The 19,283-nt window shown below is 34.7% G+C and overlaps 1 protein-coding gene across 1 annotated transcript; it reads left to right on the forward strand.

Moving 5' to 3' along the window:
* The first annotated feature begins 3,227 nt into the window (after window positions 1-3,227).
* Window positions 3,228-16,109, forward strand: LOC149256851 (putative LRR receptor-like serine/threonine-protein kinase At5g48740). Its single transcript, XM_089455485.1, has 12 exons — window positions 3,228-3,318; window positions 4,567-5,110; window positions 5,278-5,614; window positions 6,803-6,900; window positions 7,004-7,072; window positions 7,433-7,501; window positions 14,598-14,669; window positions 14,830-15,017; window positions 15,207-15,415; window positions 15,524-15,650; window positions 15,741-15,809; window positions 15,946-16,109. The coding sequence occupies exons 1-12, from the start codon at window positions 3,228-3,230 to the stop codon at window positions 16,107-16,109; spliced, it is 2,037 nt and encodes a 678-aa protein (XP_089311611.1).
* Window positions 16,110-19,283: the final 3,174 nt, after the last annotated feature.

The following is a 19,283-nucleotide window of genomic DNA, read 5'->3' on the forward strand; positions in this document are numbered from 1 at the left end:
TAAGGAGTTGCATCCAGTCACAACAAGGTTTCTTCATCGAGAATTTCGTGAAATAGGTAAGAGGCTCATCCATTAGCCTTAATTCTTATAATTCAAATAAGTCCAACTTAGGGAAAGAGTCAATTCAATTGTCTTGCTTGTTTCTAGTTTCCATCAAGGATCTAAGGAGATCGCTCTTGTCCGCAAGAGGGATTTTTCTAGTACAACATATAGTATTCATGATGTGGCATCCAACATGGTTCCCATGTCACCCTGAAAATAACATCCCAGAAGAAACCAAGGGAGTGCTTTAAGAAACCATTAGGGTGAGGTTTCTGGGGTGATGTGGTAGGTAAAGGAACATAGGCGTTTTCATGTGTGAATAGGAGATGCTGGGTAATAAAGGAATATGATACTTAGGAGTCTAAATCACCATAGCGATAAAATCCTAGGAGTAACCAAAGGAGATCCCGCAGAAACCTTTGGGGAAATTATTTCGAGGCTACGTGGAAGGTAAAAGGGCATGGTGAAGTGTGTAGAGAGAGGAAATACGAGTGGAAAGGGTGCCCACTAGTTCATTTCATTCCTGCTATAAAATCCTGGAAGAAATGAGAGGGACTCTTAAGGAAACCTTCAGGGTAATCCTTCTTGGGTTACATGGCAAGTGGGCCATAGTTAAATGCATGTGAGTGTTTATTTCATATATTATATATGGTAAGTCTCAACCACGATGGTTTTATGAGTTCAATCTTATTAATATATGCATACAAGTCTTTTCCAGGATGATTATTAAAACAAAATAACACCAAACTTTATAAAAATAAAAATGAAAACACTAGAAACTTAGGAATTTGATTTTTTTGGGGTTTTTTTAGTTTCATTTTATTTTTTAGGTAGATTTTAGAAGAAAGGATCCCTATTTTTATGATGATTTAAATACAAAACATGGGAGTTGTTGTTTTACTGCAACAGGTTGTCACACAGAATATATATTGAGAAGGTTCTAAATAAGCTCAAGACAAAGGATGCCAAACCTATTGGTACACCCTTAGCAATCCACTTCAAACTCAATGTTGATTTGTGCCCTTCTGATGACAACGAGGAAATGAGTAAAATCCCATATGCTTCAACAAATGACAACTTGATGTATGCCATGGTATGTACTTAACTAGATATTGCATATGCAATGGGATTGCTAAGGAGATTCATTGTAAATTCAAGCAAACAACCATTGGAAATCGGTAAAGTATATTTTAAGATATCTTAAGGGTACTAGTCATTATTGTTTCTATTTTGGTAATAATAATAATGTTATGCTTTAAGCTTATGTAGATGCAATATCGCTAAATATTATGACATTAGAAATTATTCAACCATTGGTTATTTATATACTTTGCAAGTGTAGGAGTGTCTTAGGTGTCTAGACTGCAAAAGGTGGTAGCCCTCTCCATAACAGAGACACAATACATAGCTTCCATGGAAGCATGCAAAGCGTTTTTGTGGTTGCAGCGAATTCTTAGGAGCGTTGTGAATAAAATAATAAAAATATGCAATGCATTTTGAAAGTCACAGTGTTATTCAGTTAGCGAAAAACCTAAAAGATTATTCTAAGACAAAGCACATTGATTTGAGATATAATTGGATTTCCATGTGCTAGATGATGGAGTACTATAATTGGAGAAAATACACAATAAAGATAATCCAATTGATATGTTAATAAATATTTTTCCAAGGGATAATCATGATTTTTGTAGAACCTTGGTTGGGCTAATACAAATTTGATGAAAGGCATCTTGGGAAAGGACGAGTATTAAGCTGGTAGAAACAATAGCAACAAAATTCACTCGAGTTTCTATTTGGTCTCAAGTAGGAGATTGTTAGATGTGAGACCAAATTGTGTGTGTGTGTGTATATATATATATATATATATATATATATATATATTCACACCTATCGTATGCTACAAAAGGAGTCAATTGAGCTACGATTTTTTAGACACAAGGAATTGATAATCTATGGCATTGGCTCATGATATTAGCCTATGGTATGATAACAAATCCTATTTTAAGTTTAGGAATCCGCCATGGTAAAATCAGTATATGAGTGAGAAGTAAAATGTTAGTGGATGTATATATTTTCATTTGTTGATTAAATAATACTACTAATCATTTCCTATTGTTTTTACCATTATAGGCTTTCCAAGTAAATCTTGTGTATTGTGGTAAATTTGATTGTTAATTATCTTTTAATTTTATTTTTTTTATAATTTTTTTTTAATATTTAAAACTTTTCCACCATAAATTTGTTAGAACCACAAATTTAGGTTTTGCATAATCTAAATGATCAATAATTTTTCAAAGTGATGAATCTATTTATATAATAAAAACAAAATTTTCATTTTTTTCTAATTCGATAGAAATATTTAAAAGTTATAGATTTAAATTGTTTAATATAGATATATTTTTTTAATGGTTGTATTCATTTATATGTTCAAAAATTTATTTTGAAAAACAAAAAAATCATAATCTTACTTTAAAAAAAATTATATTAATGAATTTAAAAAGAAAATATTATTAGAAATCACTCTTTTATAAACAAATAGCAAATGATTACTCGCACCTAAAATCGTTCACGTTGCACCATGCCCTTCCAAGGAACTAAATTCCAATTGTTTATTTGAAGTCAATGCATCAAGGAGGGATGGCCTTGGATTCTCCCAACAGTGCAGTGAAGTGCCATTGTTCAACTATATCTGCTCCGACTGCAGTGAAGTGCCATTGTTCAACTTTATCTGCTCCGACTTTCGGACGAATTCTACACAACTAAACCCGAGTCCGCTCATTTCAACTGCAGACCGATCTCGTTTGCTCAATATCGAATCCTGATACAATGAAGGTTCTGGTAACGAAGGTTAACTCGGATCATGCTTTTGTTCAGTGGGTACCAATAATGGATTTGACAGCCGACCGTGATATTAACAACTGTGTAAAGAGAAAAGTTAAAGTCAATACGCGTGTTACTTTGATTGGATAACCACAAAAGGGGCGAAGTTTCCTCTCCCCTTAAACACACCTTCATTATAAAAAAGACACCTTCAGTGGAATCATTCGGTCTTGTGAGGTCTCATACAGGAGGGATCGCAACACAGTTGGGAGAAAAGGCCGAGCGGAAAAGCATATGATAAAAACCTTCAACGTCAAACAACCATCAGTCCAAATCCTTCTGCTGTGCAAACATTTGGTTGACAGATGGACAAATTAAGTTATGGTAAATGGGGTGGTTGGATAGCCACAGTGGTTGTGCTCTTGCGTTTATTCACTGCCATTACTGCCCAACCAGGTATGTAATGGAACACTAAGTGCGCTCTTACCTGTTGTGTTGGAGTATTTCCGTTTCGTCTAACTTTTTAACACCGTCCGTCTTATAATCGTCGTTTGAAAGAAAAAAAGTAACTTTTATATAAAAAAGAGAGTACAGGTTACATAGTTGTTTTTCTGATCAGATCATGCTGTTCCAAGTAGATATATGAAACTCTAGAAACATATCAAACAACTGCAGATATATGCCTTGAAAATAAAATAGCTTATCATATCAAAAAGCTAATCCTTCAGCAGATATGATCAACCATAGATAGTGTATATGAAACTGTAAATGAGGAATAGAGGACCAATGTCGGTTCAAAAACTGAAGTAGAAAAATCAAAGAGAGCAGATTCTACGAAGCAAGTGTACGGCCAGAATCAGTCCTGAAATCATGATTGAACGCAGCATAGTGAATGACTCCTCGAGCTGAATCAACTCGTCTTTTTGAAAACATATCCGCGATAAGGTTCTGTTCCCGTAGATGTGCTGAAAGGCTCGCACCACTCTGCGAGCTTCATCCAATTTGCCAAGAAGGGAGGGTGGAATCGGGAGAGCCCTTGACCCAATTAATGGATTTTTTTAGAATTTTGAGAAACTTGAAAATCTTTGATGTTGAACCAATTTGCAGTGAAGAGAACTCCCCATTATGCAATGATTTCCGTCTTGTTGTTGGTACCTCTCATCCTTCCCCCACAACACCACAACCGCATTGTCCTATGAAAACACCACAACCGCATTGTCTATTAAACCATGCACTATCGAAAAAACCAACCAGAAACTTTTGCCACACATCCTCTCTTTTAATCTTCCTCGGTTTCTGAACAGTTTTCTTGGAGCTAATTTCTAAGAAGTAAACCACAACCCCCAACATTGTAGTACTTACATCCACCCTTATATGTTCAAATATCTTAAGATTCCTACAATGCTAAATGCCCTCTATAATATAAAAAGAAGATAATGTACATAACTCATTATGTGTCTCAAAGCAAAGTTTGAGACATTTATCCAGTGAATCATTATTCCAATCCACCTCAATCTCCAAGGCATGTAAGACTGTTCCATACTTCTGTAGAAATTGGGCACCTCAATAAAAGGTGCATCACATCCTCTGAATGCTGCATACGAAGGAGGCATATACTGTTCCTATAATGTTCAACGAACACATTTTTTCATATTTGGTCAGCAAGAGGTTGGTTTGTTCATTACTCCTTTTGGTGGTGTGCAGGATTTCTGAGTATCAGTTGTGGAGGCAAAACGAATGCCACGGCGGAAAACAATATAACATGGGTAACTGATGCTCATTACATAGACGTCGGTGAGTCAGCAGACATAGGGGACGCCAGTGATCAAGCCTCTGGTTCTTACTTGCATACGATGCGTTATTTCCCAAAGCCTCTTAACAAGTCTTGCTATCAGTTACCAGTCGCCCCTGATGTGCCTCACCTCTTGAGATTATGGTTCGCCATAGGAAATTTCAGAGGATATAATCGCTCCTTATATAACTTCACTTTCTCTATTGAGACAGTGGATATGCTGGCTTCGCGAGACGTAACAGTAGCTCTGAGTTATGCAAGTGTTTACGAATATATATTGGTTACTAAAGGCAGAGAGTTGTACATTTGCCTTGTCAGAACCTCCGAGACTGATGATCCCTTTATCTCTGCGATCGAGATCAGGAGGCTCCAACATGGCATGTATAAAGACGCTCGGCCAGGAACAATCTTGTTTGCGTCGGGAAGAAATGATGTTGGTGGAAATTCGACGGTGAGGTGAGCATTTTGAGCTTTTTATATTTACCCATGGAAATCAAGCCAGAAGAAATCTCGCACTTCCACCTGCAATGAGACTTATTGATATTTGAACTAATTTTGATACATTCCGGTTGAGCAGTTGCAATCTTTACATGCATAGCTTTTTGTGGTTGATTAATTAGCAGGTATCCTCACGACAAATTCGACCGCATCTGGACACCCTCAGCCGGAATAGACTATGATGCTGTCTCTGCATCTTATTTACAGAAGATAAGTTCAAACAAGCCTATTTCAACAACCAATACCGAAAACCATCCTCCAGCCGCTGTCTTGGAAACTGCGTGTGTCGTAAACAGCTCGGACATCTTTTCATTGCAACAACCGATACCACCACTGCAACAATATGGGAAACACATATTACTGTTTTTCTATTTTGCAGAGATCGAGCTGTTGAATACGTCTAAAGCGAGATCTTTTTCAGTCGTCATAGACGGTGAATCAATGCAAGAAAACATTACTTTGGTAGGAAATTATTCCACTCAAGAGATTAGAATCCAATCAAATAGTTCACCAACTTTTTGAATCTTGAGGGCCATGATTCCACCCTTCCTATAATCAATGCAGTTGAGTATTACGAGGTAGTTTCGTCGGACGTGGCAACATTTCAGGATGACAGTAAGAATTGCACCCAATAAATTTCTTATAAGTAAATTACCGATATTATTTATAATCGATGGCTAACGAAGTTCTCAAAGTGCAGTTGACGCTCTTAACGCTATCAAAAGTAGATTTGACATAAAAGATTGGATTTCTCATGATCCTTGCTATTTGGTACCCTGGCACGGAATTGGCTGTGGTAGCAGCTTCGACGGAGTAACAATTTTTGAAATGTAAGTTAAATTTTTCGATTACACATGTGTTTACCGCTAAAATCGTGAAATCATGAGCCATGCATATAGGAAAAATGGTAACATGCCACGATGATACTGTTGTTGCCAGAGATTTGGCGGGAAGGAATCTTACAGGATCGGTGCCTATCGATATTGAGCAGTTGAATACATTAATGAATCTGTAAGCAAAATTAGATTTTTTATTTTTTTTCTTCATTTTGTGTAACGTCGGGAAGTTTAGAGTCTAGACATATTTTTTTGGTAACCTAGAGTGGTTTTTCCCAGAAGTCTTTCGAATGAGAAGTTGTAGAGTGAAGTTGTAGAGTGAATACAAGGTGAAATTTTAATTTATGTTATTTAAATTAGTTTTTAATTATATATATAGATTTGATTGTATATATGAATTCAGTATCTGAAAAACTTTGGGGTTATTTAAATTGTGCAAGGTTATTTATCAAACTTGTGATTTAAATAAATTCTTGTTGAATTTTAGGAAAATTAAACCAAAAAACTTTCAAAAAAATTACACTGAAATAATTCGAAATAATTTAAGTTTGAATATTATATCAAACAACAATATCTGTGCAGTCCGCATGGGGTAGCTCAAGTGGCAATGGCCGTGGAAATGAAGTCTCACCGAACCGGAGATCTTGGGTTCGATTCTTGTGCTACCCTCCCTTGAAATGGGGTGAATAACGGACATGTAAAAACTCGAAAATGAGAAGGTCCCACCTAAGCTTACAAAAAAAAAAACAACAATATCTGTGCAGCTTCTATCCATTCATTTGAATATTTTATTAGCCAATAATCATCTATGCAGCATGTGTCATTTTGTGTTGGAATTAGCAGGTCACTTCACCATAATCAGTTAAGTGGGCCAATGCCAAATCTCACCAATTTTGGGGGAATGGAAAGACTGTAAGTTTTTCCCAACAAAATTTTCATTTCGTGTTTTTTTTTCTTCCTTGTGTCTTTCTATATATTTTATAGAAACAAAAATTTACTTTTAGTTACAATGCAGATATTTACAAAACAATAACCTGAATGGTACTCTTGAGTGGCTATCTGGTCTAACACTTATTCGAGAATTGTACGGCCGCCTCTTTTCTCCTTTTTCAATTTAAAGTTTTTAAGATTTTTTCAAAGTTGAATAGAATCATTTAAAATGTGTTCTCAATGTTTTGGAATAATCAATCTTGTGCAACATTTAACACAAATTAAGTATTTGTGTTGAAAAGGTCACTCGACCATAATCAGTTCACTGGACCAATGCCAAATGCCAGTTTACACGACTTGGAGCGATTGTAAGTTCCTTTCCAACACAACTTTTATTCGGAGGGTTCCTTTTGTTGCTATACGTATTCGTAAAACTAAAATCCGCTTCGGTGGGTTCTTTTTGTTGCTATACATGATATTCGTAAAATTAAAATCTACTTTGGTTATTGTGCAGATATTTGCAAAACAATAACTTGAATGGTACTGTGGAGTGGCTATCTGGTCTAACATCTCTTCAAGAACTGTAGGCCTACCTCTTTTCTATTTAATCTTTTATTTAAATTTAAATAGAAATAATTATTAAGTTTTAATGGTTGATAGAGGATATTGTGAATATCATTATTAACTTTAGTGTTATTTCAGTTATAATATTTAAATCGTTTAATATTTAGTTAAATTTTATATAAAGATAATATTGAGAGTTATGTAGATATTTTGGTAGCTAGTTTTTGGGATAATTTATTAAGTTGGTGGAGAAGCTAGGAATGTTTACTGTAAAGTTTTATTGGAAAAAGACCAAATATATCAACTAACTGGAAAAAGAATCTATCCCATAAACTATCTTTAACTTCATAAATAAAATATATTTTTTCTCACGAAGATCTTCACAAATATGTGACATTCTTCTATGATGGAGAGAGAATGAATATGAAAAGTGAGTTGTGAAAATTGCTACACTGTCATCTGGTGCAGACCCGTGCCCACCTTTGAGGGCGGGCAAGGGAGAGGGTGGTTTTCCATATTTGAGCAAAACTAGAAGTTAGGAAATATTTTTAAAATTAGCACACTTACATTTATATTTATTGAACTGTATTGAGTTGAAAAATGTATATCTGATATAAGTGTATTGAGTTTAAAAATGTATATCAATATAGTTGTGAAAAGAAAATTAATGAGAAAAAAATGTTTTATATTTATTATTATAAGTGTATTGAGTAGAAAAATGTATATCAATATAATTGTGAAAAGAAAAATAATGAGAAAAAATTAAAATAAATTATAAATTAAATAGAATTGCTTAATTTAATGAATAAGTTTAGTAATTTAAAATAAAAAAATTAAATAAGTTTAAAAATCTTAATAATTTATATAATTTTTTAAATTTTTTATTAAATTAATTAAAAAAACAGGGGTTGTGTCTTTAAGTAGGGTTGAGTTTTTTTTAGTTCTCTCAAGTTCCAAGGGTTTGGGGACTATTAAGTGGTTTTCTATTTTTTTAAAGTAAGGTACCCCAGGAAACAATTACAATAAAAACTATAACAAATGCACAGGCAGAAACACCAGCAAACGTGAGACAAAGCTCACACTACTTCATTAATCTATTTGCTCAATTACATCACACTTATATAGGAAACTCTAAACTTCTTGAATATGTGCAACCAATTCCTAACTATTCACAACTAATTCTGTTCAACCACTCACAACTAATTCTGTTCAACCACTCACAACTAATTAACTAATTTTATTTCTGCATTATTCTCACATCCTCCCTTAATGGAGAAATGGATTTTCTACAATACCTAACTGACTTCTAAAAACTTCAAATTTGATTTTACCAAGGGGCTTAGTAAATATATCAGCCACATTATCCTTGGTGTTATAAAATATCAATCCAATTTCATTTGACTCAATTTTCTCACGTACAAAGTGGTACTGTAACTCAACGTGTTTTGTTCTAGCATGGTAAACTGGATTATGTGCTAATTTGATAGCACTCTGATTATCACAATTGATACATGTTGCACCACTTTGCGCCTCTTCAAGATCTGCAAGAATTCTCTGCAACCAAATAGCTTCACAAGTGGCATTGGTCAAAGCTTTGTACTCTGATTCTGTTGATGATAAAGAAACAGTTGGCTGTTTCTTACTACTCCAAGATACGACCCCTGATCCAATATGAAATGCATAGCCAGAGGTAGATCGTCTGTCATCTGGATTTCCTGCCCAATCTGAATCAGAAAAACCTGTTAGTGCAACATCAGATTCATCAGTATACATAATACCAAGATTCACTATTCCCTTTAAGTATCGGAGAACTTTCTTTGCAGCATTCCAATGATTTCCTGAAGGCTTAGCCATGAATTGACTAAGGATACTGACTGAGTATGCAATGTCTGGCCTGGTAGTGGTGAGATAGTTCAAACTTCCCACTAACTGACGATATAATGTTCCATCTGCCTCTTTCAAACCATCTTCTTTGTACAACTTTGCATTCTGTTCTAAGGGAGTTGACATAGCTTTACAATCTGTCATATTGAACTTTTTAAGAATCTCCTTTGTATATTTGCTTTGAGTGATCAAAGTTTTACCAGTTTCTCTCCATACCTCAATGCCTAAACAGTAATGCATTTCACCCAAATCTTTCATTCCAAAATCCTGTGACAACTGAACTTTAATTTCTTCAATTAACTTGTGAGCACTGCCTGTTATAATGAGATCATCCACATACAAAGCTATTAAAGCAACATTTCCTTTTTCATCTTTCTTAACATACAAGTTAGGATCATTTTTGCTTTTCACAAATCCATTCTGAAGAAAGAAGGTATCAATCTTTACATACCATGATCTTGGTGCCTGTTTCAAACCATACAATGCCTTTCTTAACCTGCAAACCAGATGCTCCTGTCCCTGTTTGACAAACCCTTCAGGTTGAACCAAATAAACTTCTTCCTTTAAATCACCATTTAGAAAAGCAGATTTAACATCCAATTGATGTATGTTCCAATTATGTTTTGTGGCTAAGGCAATCAGTAATCTAATTGTATTCAACTTAGCTACTGGTGCAAAAGTGTCTTCATAATCAATTCCCTCCTTTTGAGCATATCCTTTTGCTACTAATCTTGCCTTAAATTTATCAATTGTACCATCTGCTTTAAATTTCGTTTTGTACAACCATTTGCTTCCAATTGGAACTTTATTTTCAGGAAGTTCTACTAATTCCCATGTTTGATTTTTCATAAGAGAAGCATACTCATCATTCATAGCATTAATCCATGGTTCATGTTGTTTAGCCTGCTCATAATCAATTGGTTCTTCAACATTCATTATATTAGACATTAAGGCATAGTCTCTATACCTTGCAGGAAGCCGAGTATGTCGGGACGACCTTCTTGGTGCTTCAATGCCTGTGGGTGTTCCATCCATGATTCGTCGGCTTTGAGGTGAATCACCCCCCCCTTGTAATGACTCACTGCTGCTAGATGTGCTCGTACTGCTGCTATCATCCTGATCCTGTACCTGTACCTGGACCTGTTCCTGTTCCTGCTTAATCAAAGTATCAAGCTTGATATGTGCATTATTAGATATATGCCATGTATCATTATTTGTATTACTTTTATCAGTCTGCTCATGAAACAATACATCACGACTTGCAAATAGTTTATGGGAACTTGGATCAAACAATTTATAGGGTTTCTGATCCGTACAATATCCAATGAAAACACACTTGATGGACTTGGCATAAAGTTTTCTTCTGTTAGCCTTAGGAATATGAGCAAAAGCAGTACATCCAAAGACTTTGAAATGACTCACATCAAGTTTATAACCATGAAGAACCTCAAAAGGAGTTTGAAAAACTAATTGCTTAGTGGGACATCGATTCTTCAGATAAACAGCAGTGTTAATGGCTTCTGCCCAGAAACCATTAGAGATGTTCTTACCTTGCAGCATACTACGAGCAGATTCCACCAAGGTTCTATTCCATCGCTCAGCAACACCATTTTGCTGAGGGGTATGTGGCACTGTGAACTGTTGTTGAATTCCATTAGATTTACAATAGGTGTTAAATGCTTTTGATTTATATTCACCCCCTTGATCAGATCTGAGTATTTTAATGCACTTTCCTGTTTGTTTTTCAACCATATTTCGAAACTCTTTAAAATACTCAAATATGTCACTTTTCCTTCTAATGAAATAGACCCAGGTATACCTAGATCTATCATCAATAAAAATAACAAAGTATGAAGCACCACCAAGAGACCTAGTTTGCATAGGTCCACATACATCAGTGTGAATTAATTCAAGTATATCAAATTTTCGTTTCTCAGTATGAACCGGAAACTCTTCTCTATGCTGCTTACCAAGTGCACAAGCTTCACATGGTAAATGTTCACACTTCATAACAGGAAGACCTTCAACCATTGATTTCCTTTGTAACAACGATAAATCATTGTAATTTAGGTGCCCATACCTGTGATGCCATAATTCTGCTGTCGATGTTTTTGTGGATGTCAATGCAACATGGCGCTTCACTGTCACATCCAATCTGTATAATCCTCCAACCCTGGTACCTGTAGAAACAACCCTGTAGTGGTCCTGAACATCTTTCACTATACACCCCAATTTACCAAATTCTACTTTTAAATGATTATCAGTGATAGTGGAAACAGATATCAAATTCTTTTTGAGAGTAGGTACATACATCACATTATGAATCTGTCGCAATAGTCCATTAGGTAAGTACACATTTATTATGCCATAGCCTTGAACTTTAAGTGACCTGTCATCTCCTAGGTAAATGTGTGTACCATCAGATTTCTCATAATATTTATCATACCATTCTTTATTACAAGTCATGTGTGTTGATGCACCAGAATCGATAAACCAAGCATTCTCATCATCAGTTTCAGCAGACAATGCAGCATCAGAAAGAAATAACTTAAGATTTTTTATTCCATCATTCATGTAATTTCCATTATGCCTGCTCTGTCTTTGATTTGATTCATTATTCTTTCTCCTATAGCAATCTTTAGCGAGATGTCCAGGTTTTCCACAATAATCACATTCAATGTTCCTTTTAACATAAGAATCAGGAGGTGCCATACCTTTATGCTTTGCTTGAAAACGACCTTTGTTCCTGTCCCATGGTCTCCCTCGGAATGGTCTTTTGCCTCTTGCAGTCAAAGCCAAATCAGAACCATTTGACTCCAGCTCAAATCTTCTTGAAGAAGAATTCCAGCCAATTCTTCAAATGTAGGAGGTGTCGGTCTAGCTGAGAGAGCTGAAATAAAGACTTTATAGTCTGGGACTAACCCCTTTAAAGCAACAGTTACCAAGTCTGTACTAGAAACCTTTTCACCAATATCACCAAGCTTATCACTAAATTCTTTAATTCGGGAAACAAAGTTGCTAATGCTTTCATTGGCATCCATTTTGATAGATAGCAGCTTTGTTTTTAAAAATAAAATACGGTTTGCATTAGTAGTCTCATACAAACCTTTGAGAGTGTCCCATGTCGCCTTTGAAGTTACACAGTCCCGAATGTGGGGAATAATATTGTCCTTCACTGACATGCGCAGCAGCACCCTTGATTTCATTTCACGCTTCTCCCAATCTTGAGTGGCAGTAGGAGGTTGAGGCTTGGTCTCGTCACCTTTGACAATCGTCCAGAGATTGTATGCCTCTAGTACTGTTATGAGCTTAAATTTCCAATTAACATAATTTTCTCCATCAAGTTTTGTAGACTCATGTAAATATGAATCTGCAAGGGGATTAGCCATTTCTCCACCAATGACCAAATTCAAAAAAAAATCACAGGCTTCTTAAGGTTGGAAAACTCAATTCCGGCAGAAACCAACAGGAACACTGGTGAGACGTAAGCTGGCTGAACAACAACAACAAATAAAAGAAAGGGAAAAAAAAACGCCTAGCACAGCGGAAACGACGAAGGCTATTCAAGATTTCAATACCTTATTCACTCAGCGATCAAAGAGCTCAGATTGCCACTGTGGGCTTCTTGGTCAATTCCGTGCCTAATCCAACAAGACCGATCCACACAAGATACTGTCACTGCGCACACTCTAATGGCAGAGTCACTCACTGCCCGCGAAGAGGAGAGAGGCGCAGACAAAAAATGCTTTGATACCAAATTACAATAAAAACTATAACAAATGCACAGGCAGAAACACCAGCAAACGTGAGACAAAGCTCACACTACTTCATTAATTTATTTGCTCAATTACATCACACTTATATAGGAAACTCACTCACCTAAACTTCCTGAATATGTGCAACCAATTCCTAACCATTCACAACTAATTCTGTTCAACCACTCACAACTAATTCTGTTCAACCACTCACAACTAATTTTATTTCTGCATTATTCTCACAGAAACTTGTAAGAGGGCATTTCTTCAATTTTCGAGGTCGAATTTTTCAAATGGGGTCATTTCCGTGAGGGGTCGTTTCCTAGACAAAAAAACACATTTTTTTTTTTAATGAAACAAAAAAAATCTTAATTTTTATGAATGGGACGATGAGATGTTGATCGAGAGGATGATGCACAAGTAGACATGGAGGAGAGACTTGATGAGACACAGATGGAGTTGGTTGGTGTGCCACTTAGCATGTTTGAGAATGCAAGTGATTATGATTCATGGTAACATGGTTGATCTCGATTTATTCATGGAGTAGCTAGATGTAGAGACTACCTTGAGAAATTATGTTCATTTATGATTTATCATTTGATATGTTATTATGTTATTAACATATTTATTTTTCTGTTTCATACTTCAGTTTATTTTGAATTTTATATGATATATTAAACTTGAGTCTTGACTCTATAAAATTTTGTATTGCACATGACTTTTATTTCAATATTCAGTGTTCATAGTTGGAACTTCAATATGGTTTAAACTTTAAACATTTATTTTCATTGTACATTGTTAATAGTTATATTGAACAGCTACAAAATTACATATATGATGTATGACTATATGATATCATGCTTTTAGTTTTAAATTTGTTAAATTACATATATGATGTATGACTATATGATATCATGCTTTTAGTTTTAAATTTGTTTCAAACTCCAGTTAAGTAATTCATAGATTTATCATTTATTTTTCACGATGTAAGTGTTATATATTATATAATGATAAAGACAATTACATTATAAATATTAAAATATCAATGATATATCAAATATTTTTATATTTATAATTATAAGTTTTTAAGACGGCAACATCCCTCAAATTTCCTAAAAATTGTGGAAAACTTTTACCTAAACCCCGCCTACATATCTCACTTGCCCCTAAAAACTTGATGATAAAAAATTAATTAAAAATATAATTTTTTTTCCTAAATCATATAAATCTCTCTTTTATATATATATAATTTTGTTATATGAATCTTTCTCATTAAAATTTTCAAGAGAACATTATTTATGTTTAAACAAGAATCATTTTAGAGGACCAATGCCAAATAGAATCACTTTAACCATTTTGCAGGCACTATTACTTACGGGGTTTCTTTTATTTGGATTATTTTGCAGATATTTAAAAAAGAGAAACAACAGCTTCTCTGTTTCTTGCGCTAAATATTCTCGTCGTATTTTAATGCAGGAATATAGCCAACAATGAATTCAGCGGTGAAATCCCTGAGCGACTTCTGGTCAATTGTTCGTTAAAATTGAAGTAATAGGATACTGTTTTATATTTCTTATTTTTCTACACACCGCCAAGTTAAAATTTTGAGGTTCAGAATTTATTTTGTTTTCCACACTAAACATTTGGCCCCATATGATAATAATCAATCGACTTAATTAATGGAAAATATCCGTCCGATGTGTTGCAGTTACTCAGGAAACCCCTACCTACGTATGACTAAGAGGAAATGCTTTCCACACAACTCAAATTCTCAGCCGAATAATAGTCAGCGGAGTAACCACTCAATTTCTCAGCCGAATAACAGTCGGCGGAGTAAACTGAAGGTTGTCCTCGGAATAACACTCAGCGGAATCATTGCTTTAGCATTGACAGCGGGTATTGTTGTGCAGCGCAAAAAAATATGGGGAAATGGAGCCATTGGAAGGAGTGGGGTTGAAAAAGAAACAAACCCTTTTCTAAACCAAGGTCAATATTAGAATTTCTATAATATTTTTATTACCCTTCATGAAAATCCTTTCCTTATAATAAATGGAAGATGATCTGTACATGTGGATGATTTTGCAGAATACTCAATGATTGTGGTGCCAAATCCGACAAACTCCCGTGCCTTCACTCTACATGAAATAAATGTTGCCACAAAAAACTTTAGTGAGGAGATTGGACGAGGTGGATTTGGATCGGTGTTCTTTGGTGAATTGCCAGACGGAAAAGCTATAGCAGTGAAAGTGCTTTCAATGTTTTCTCGACAAGGGATTCACGAGTTCTTGAATGAGGTCATTCATTCTCATTCTCAGATATAATAAGGTTCAATTTGTGTCCATTCTAGGAATCTCAGTTTTGGCTGCACCCTAACTATTAAATATGCATCTCATCATCAACAGGTTGATCTTCTTTCTAAAATCAATCACAGGAACCTAGTATCCTTATTGGGATACTGTAATGAAACCAAAGGAGTTATGCTGATCTACGAGCACATGTCAGGAGGTTCCCTAAGAGATCACCTTCACGGTAAATTATATTGATGGAAAATATGTTTCTTTCAGTCGATAGAATAAGCAAGGGTAACGACAAGTTTTTGGTCCCTGTTTTCTTGTCCAGGTTCCCGTGCAGGAAATTCGGATTTAAATTGGAAAAGAAGGCTCAAAATAGCTTTAGATGCAGCGCAGGGTAACTATTTCTTTTAATTATTTTGATGTACAGTAGACATGTATGATCTAAACGCTCATTGTTTTCAGTATTGATTACGGTAAAATAGGAGTAAATCAATAAGTAACAGTATATCTAATTGGATTTGTATGCAAAGGCCTGGAATACTTGCACGTGGGTTGCAACCCGAAGATAATTCACAGGGACGTCAAGACCGCCAACATCCTTTTGGATAGCAATTTGAATGGAAAATTGGCGGATTTCGGTCTTTCAAAGATGACAATTGACGGGGAGGCTACTCATGTTACCATGTCTCCGTAGGCCGAGGAGGATAAGGATTGTATTTCGATTGCAGAGGAGAATGGCATCCAAAATGGGGATGAATCTAGTGGAGTGGCGAATTCAAGTAAACGCGAAGGAATGGAGTGGACTGATAACAGCTGCAACATGCCAAATGAAGGAAGATAACTTCGCAGATACGGATCGAATGAGGGGCGAACAGGGCACTAAACGTCTTAACCAAACTGTTTAGATGAGAGTATGTACTATACTTCAATTTTAATAAAGTCCTCCCATTTAATGAATATCTTAATAACCATTTGTCAATTTTGCAATCATGATATTGTCATTCTCAATCTGAAAGGTTATGAATACAATTACAGATTTACATAACTTTTGAATTTGGCGGATTAGGAGGATCTCACTCTAAAAGGGGTTTAAGACAATATTTAAGACAAGGTTTTAAGACAATATTTAAGACAATTTATGAGTAAATTGTCTTGAGACAAAAAAAAAACTTATAAACTGTCTTAAATATTGTTTTTAAGCAGGTGTCTCAATTTATTATCTTACAAATTTGTCTTTATAACGACAATATAGAATACATGTTTAATTCATTTTGTCTTAACTTGAGACAAAAAAACTTGTAAATTGTCTTAAATATTGTCTCTAAGCGAGTGTCTCAAATTATCATCTTAAAAATGTCTTTATGAAGACAATATAAAATATATATATTATTGTCTCTTAAGAGAATTCATTCTTGTCTCTCAAGAGACAATAGCTACGAAAATTATCATCTTAAAAATGTCTTTATAAAGACAATATAAAATATATGTATTATTGTCTCTTAAGAGACAATTCATTTTTGTCTCTCAAGAGACAATAGCTATGATTAAAGACAAATTGCCTCTATAGAGACAATATATCTTTAATCCCAGTTATTGTCACTCTAAGGACAATAAAAAATTGTCTTTAGAGAAAAATAAAAATAAAAAATGTGAATCTTTTTGTTTCTTCAATAACTAAATTATGTTAGGGCATGATGGAATCAAACCTCCAACCTCCTACTTGCACATGATGGAATCAAACCTCCAACCTCCTACTTGCAGGGCAAGATTTCTTCCATTGAGCTAGCACCCTTTAAATAAATGTGTTATCTTGGTAAGAAAAGATAAAATCAAACAAAAGGAATGTCATAATGTGTTATCTCAGTAATGTAGCTCAAATAAAAAAGTACCTCCGGTCAATATGGCAATGCCATCCAAGTATTAACTTTTCCTCTCTCCAAATCCATGAGCTTTCAAAGTACCAACCTTCAATGCACCCGAGTTTGTTGACAACAACAATAGCTAAAGCTTCTTGTTCAATGTCCTCCACAATCATCAAAATGAAATACCTCCCATGGATGGCATCTTCTAATACTGTAATCATGTCTCTTGCATTTGTGATCTTCTTATCAACCAATAGAAGCTGCAATTTACAATAAATAATGATTCAATTCCACTCCTTGATAAGTAGAATGAAAAAGAAAACACGAACAAATAGATATTTAGCATAACCTATGCTTAGCAATGTTCATCTTTATTTTTAATCATTAAATCAACACTCCCAATTTAATAAACAAAAAAAAGGCCTTAGGGCACAAAATATACAATTTCATACAAACCAACACATCCCAAAATCAACCTCGAGGGTGTATGATATGCATACGGGTAAGATGGAAGTGACAAGGAAATCATTTCAAAATTTCATGAGAGCATGGGTTAAGAACCAAACAAAATTTCTTGTAACCTTGATATAACTGGAACCTTGCAAAACACCAAATTTCCACCTACATTTATGCCACATTCTAGCAAAACATCAAAGTTCCACCTATATTTATGCCAAGTGTGTATGGTGATGAAAGATTGAGTGTTTTATTTTAAAAAGAGTGTGATTTTCAATTATTCTCCCTCACATTACGAGGAAAAAAAATGAATAACAACACAATAAAGAAACAAGAAGAAACTTCTTTTGCATCAATTACCTTGCAATTCTCATACTCCACGAACATCTTCTCAATGTCTGTCACAAAGTGTGGAGAAATATAACCACGATAAAATTGCATTCCCTCCACAACATACATATTATTTTATGCACTTTTTCCGTCTTCAAGTATCACAACACCTTTCCTTCCAACTTTGTTCATATAGCCTCTACTACCAGTTTCCCTATTTCATGGTTATTCACAACACTCACAGAAGCAACATCTACTAATTCACTGTCTTCAATGTGGAAAATAATACACATTACAAAGTGTTAACATGTGTAACCATTTCCAAAAATAAAAATGTTTCACAAGAAACTCCTCAACATGCTACCCTACAGTAAGGATTAAATAATAATGTTGGATCAACTATTTCCATAATAAAAGTGCACCTCAACCATAAGACTAAACAACCACAACTATTAAATATCTAACAAGACCACACAACCAAATGTATTCCTCAAGACAAATACTGTATGAAAAATGAAAAATATTTTGCAGCCAAAAATACCTTAGGCAACTAATTCATTCAATTAGATGCAACACCAAACCATCAAAAAAATAGAAAACCAACCTACTCAAAATATGAGGATTTACCTCCTTTGAAAAACTTTTGAGTTCCGAAAGAAAGGCCTTTGCTGTCATGCCAATGCCCCTAGTAATTTGAATGGGATTTGCACTTGCTGCAACAACTTAAACAAAAAGGTTTCATTTCAAATTCTGATTCAGAAATTTAGGATACAATCTTTGTCTGTTGGGTCCTTCCTAACAAGCTCATAACAATTGACAAAAGGATCAAAATTTTCAAATACTTGATGACAATTTTTTCATTCAAATACCATCTTAAACTCATTAAATCCAAAATCAAAACTAAAAAAACAAACACCATAAAACCCTACAAAAATAAATAGATGTCATACCAATACTAGTGGAAAAAAATTACCTTTACACCTTGTTAAATGGCAACTAGGGCAAAACTCCATGTGGGTCATCTTATTTATGGTAGCTGATATTTTTCTTGGATCCCTCTCATCGAGAAGTGTAGGATTGATCTAAAGATCATCCGATTCCGATAAGTATTTACGAAGATATGAATTTATTTTGATAATGGACAAATCGTCAAGTTGGCCAGCAACTTATGTAGGCTCAGAAGCCCAACAGTCATGTCTATTCAACCTCTATGTTTTAGT

The sequence above is a fragment of the Pinus tabuliformis genome, chromosome 7 (assembly GCF_031772625.1).
Source record: "Pinus tabuliformis cultivar Carrire ecotype Pingquan chromosome 7, CPIR1, whole genome shotgun sequence".
Taxonomy (NCBI): Eukaryota; Viridiplantae; Streptophyta; class Pinopsida; order Pinales; family Pinaceae; genus Pinus; species Pinus tabuliformis.

Excerpts from the sequence above, each read along its gene's own strand:
- LOC149256851 (XM_089455485.1), top strand. The coding sequence starts at position 3,228 with ATGGACAAATTAAGTTATGGTAAATGGGGTGGTTGGATAGCCACAGTG. Across the intron at positions 3,319-4,566 it reads TGCCATTACTGCCCAACCAG|GATTTCTGAGTATCAGTTGT; the intron begins GTATGTAATGGA and ends GGTGGTGTGCAG. Across the intron at positions 15,018-15,206 it reads TGCTTTAGCATTGACAGCGG|AATACTCAATGATTGTGGTG; the intron begins GTATTGTTGTGC and ends ATGATTTTGCAG.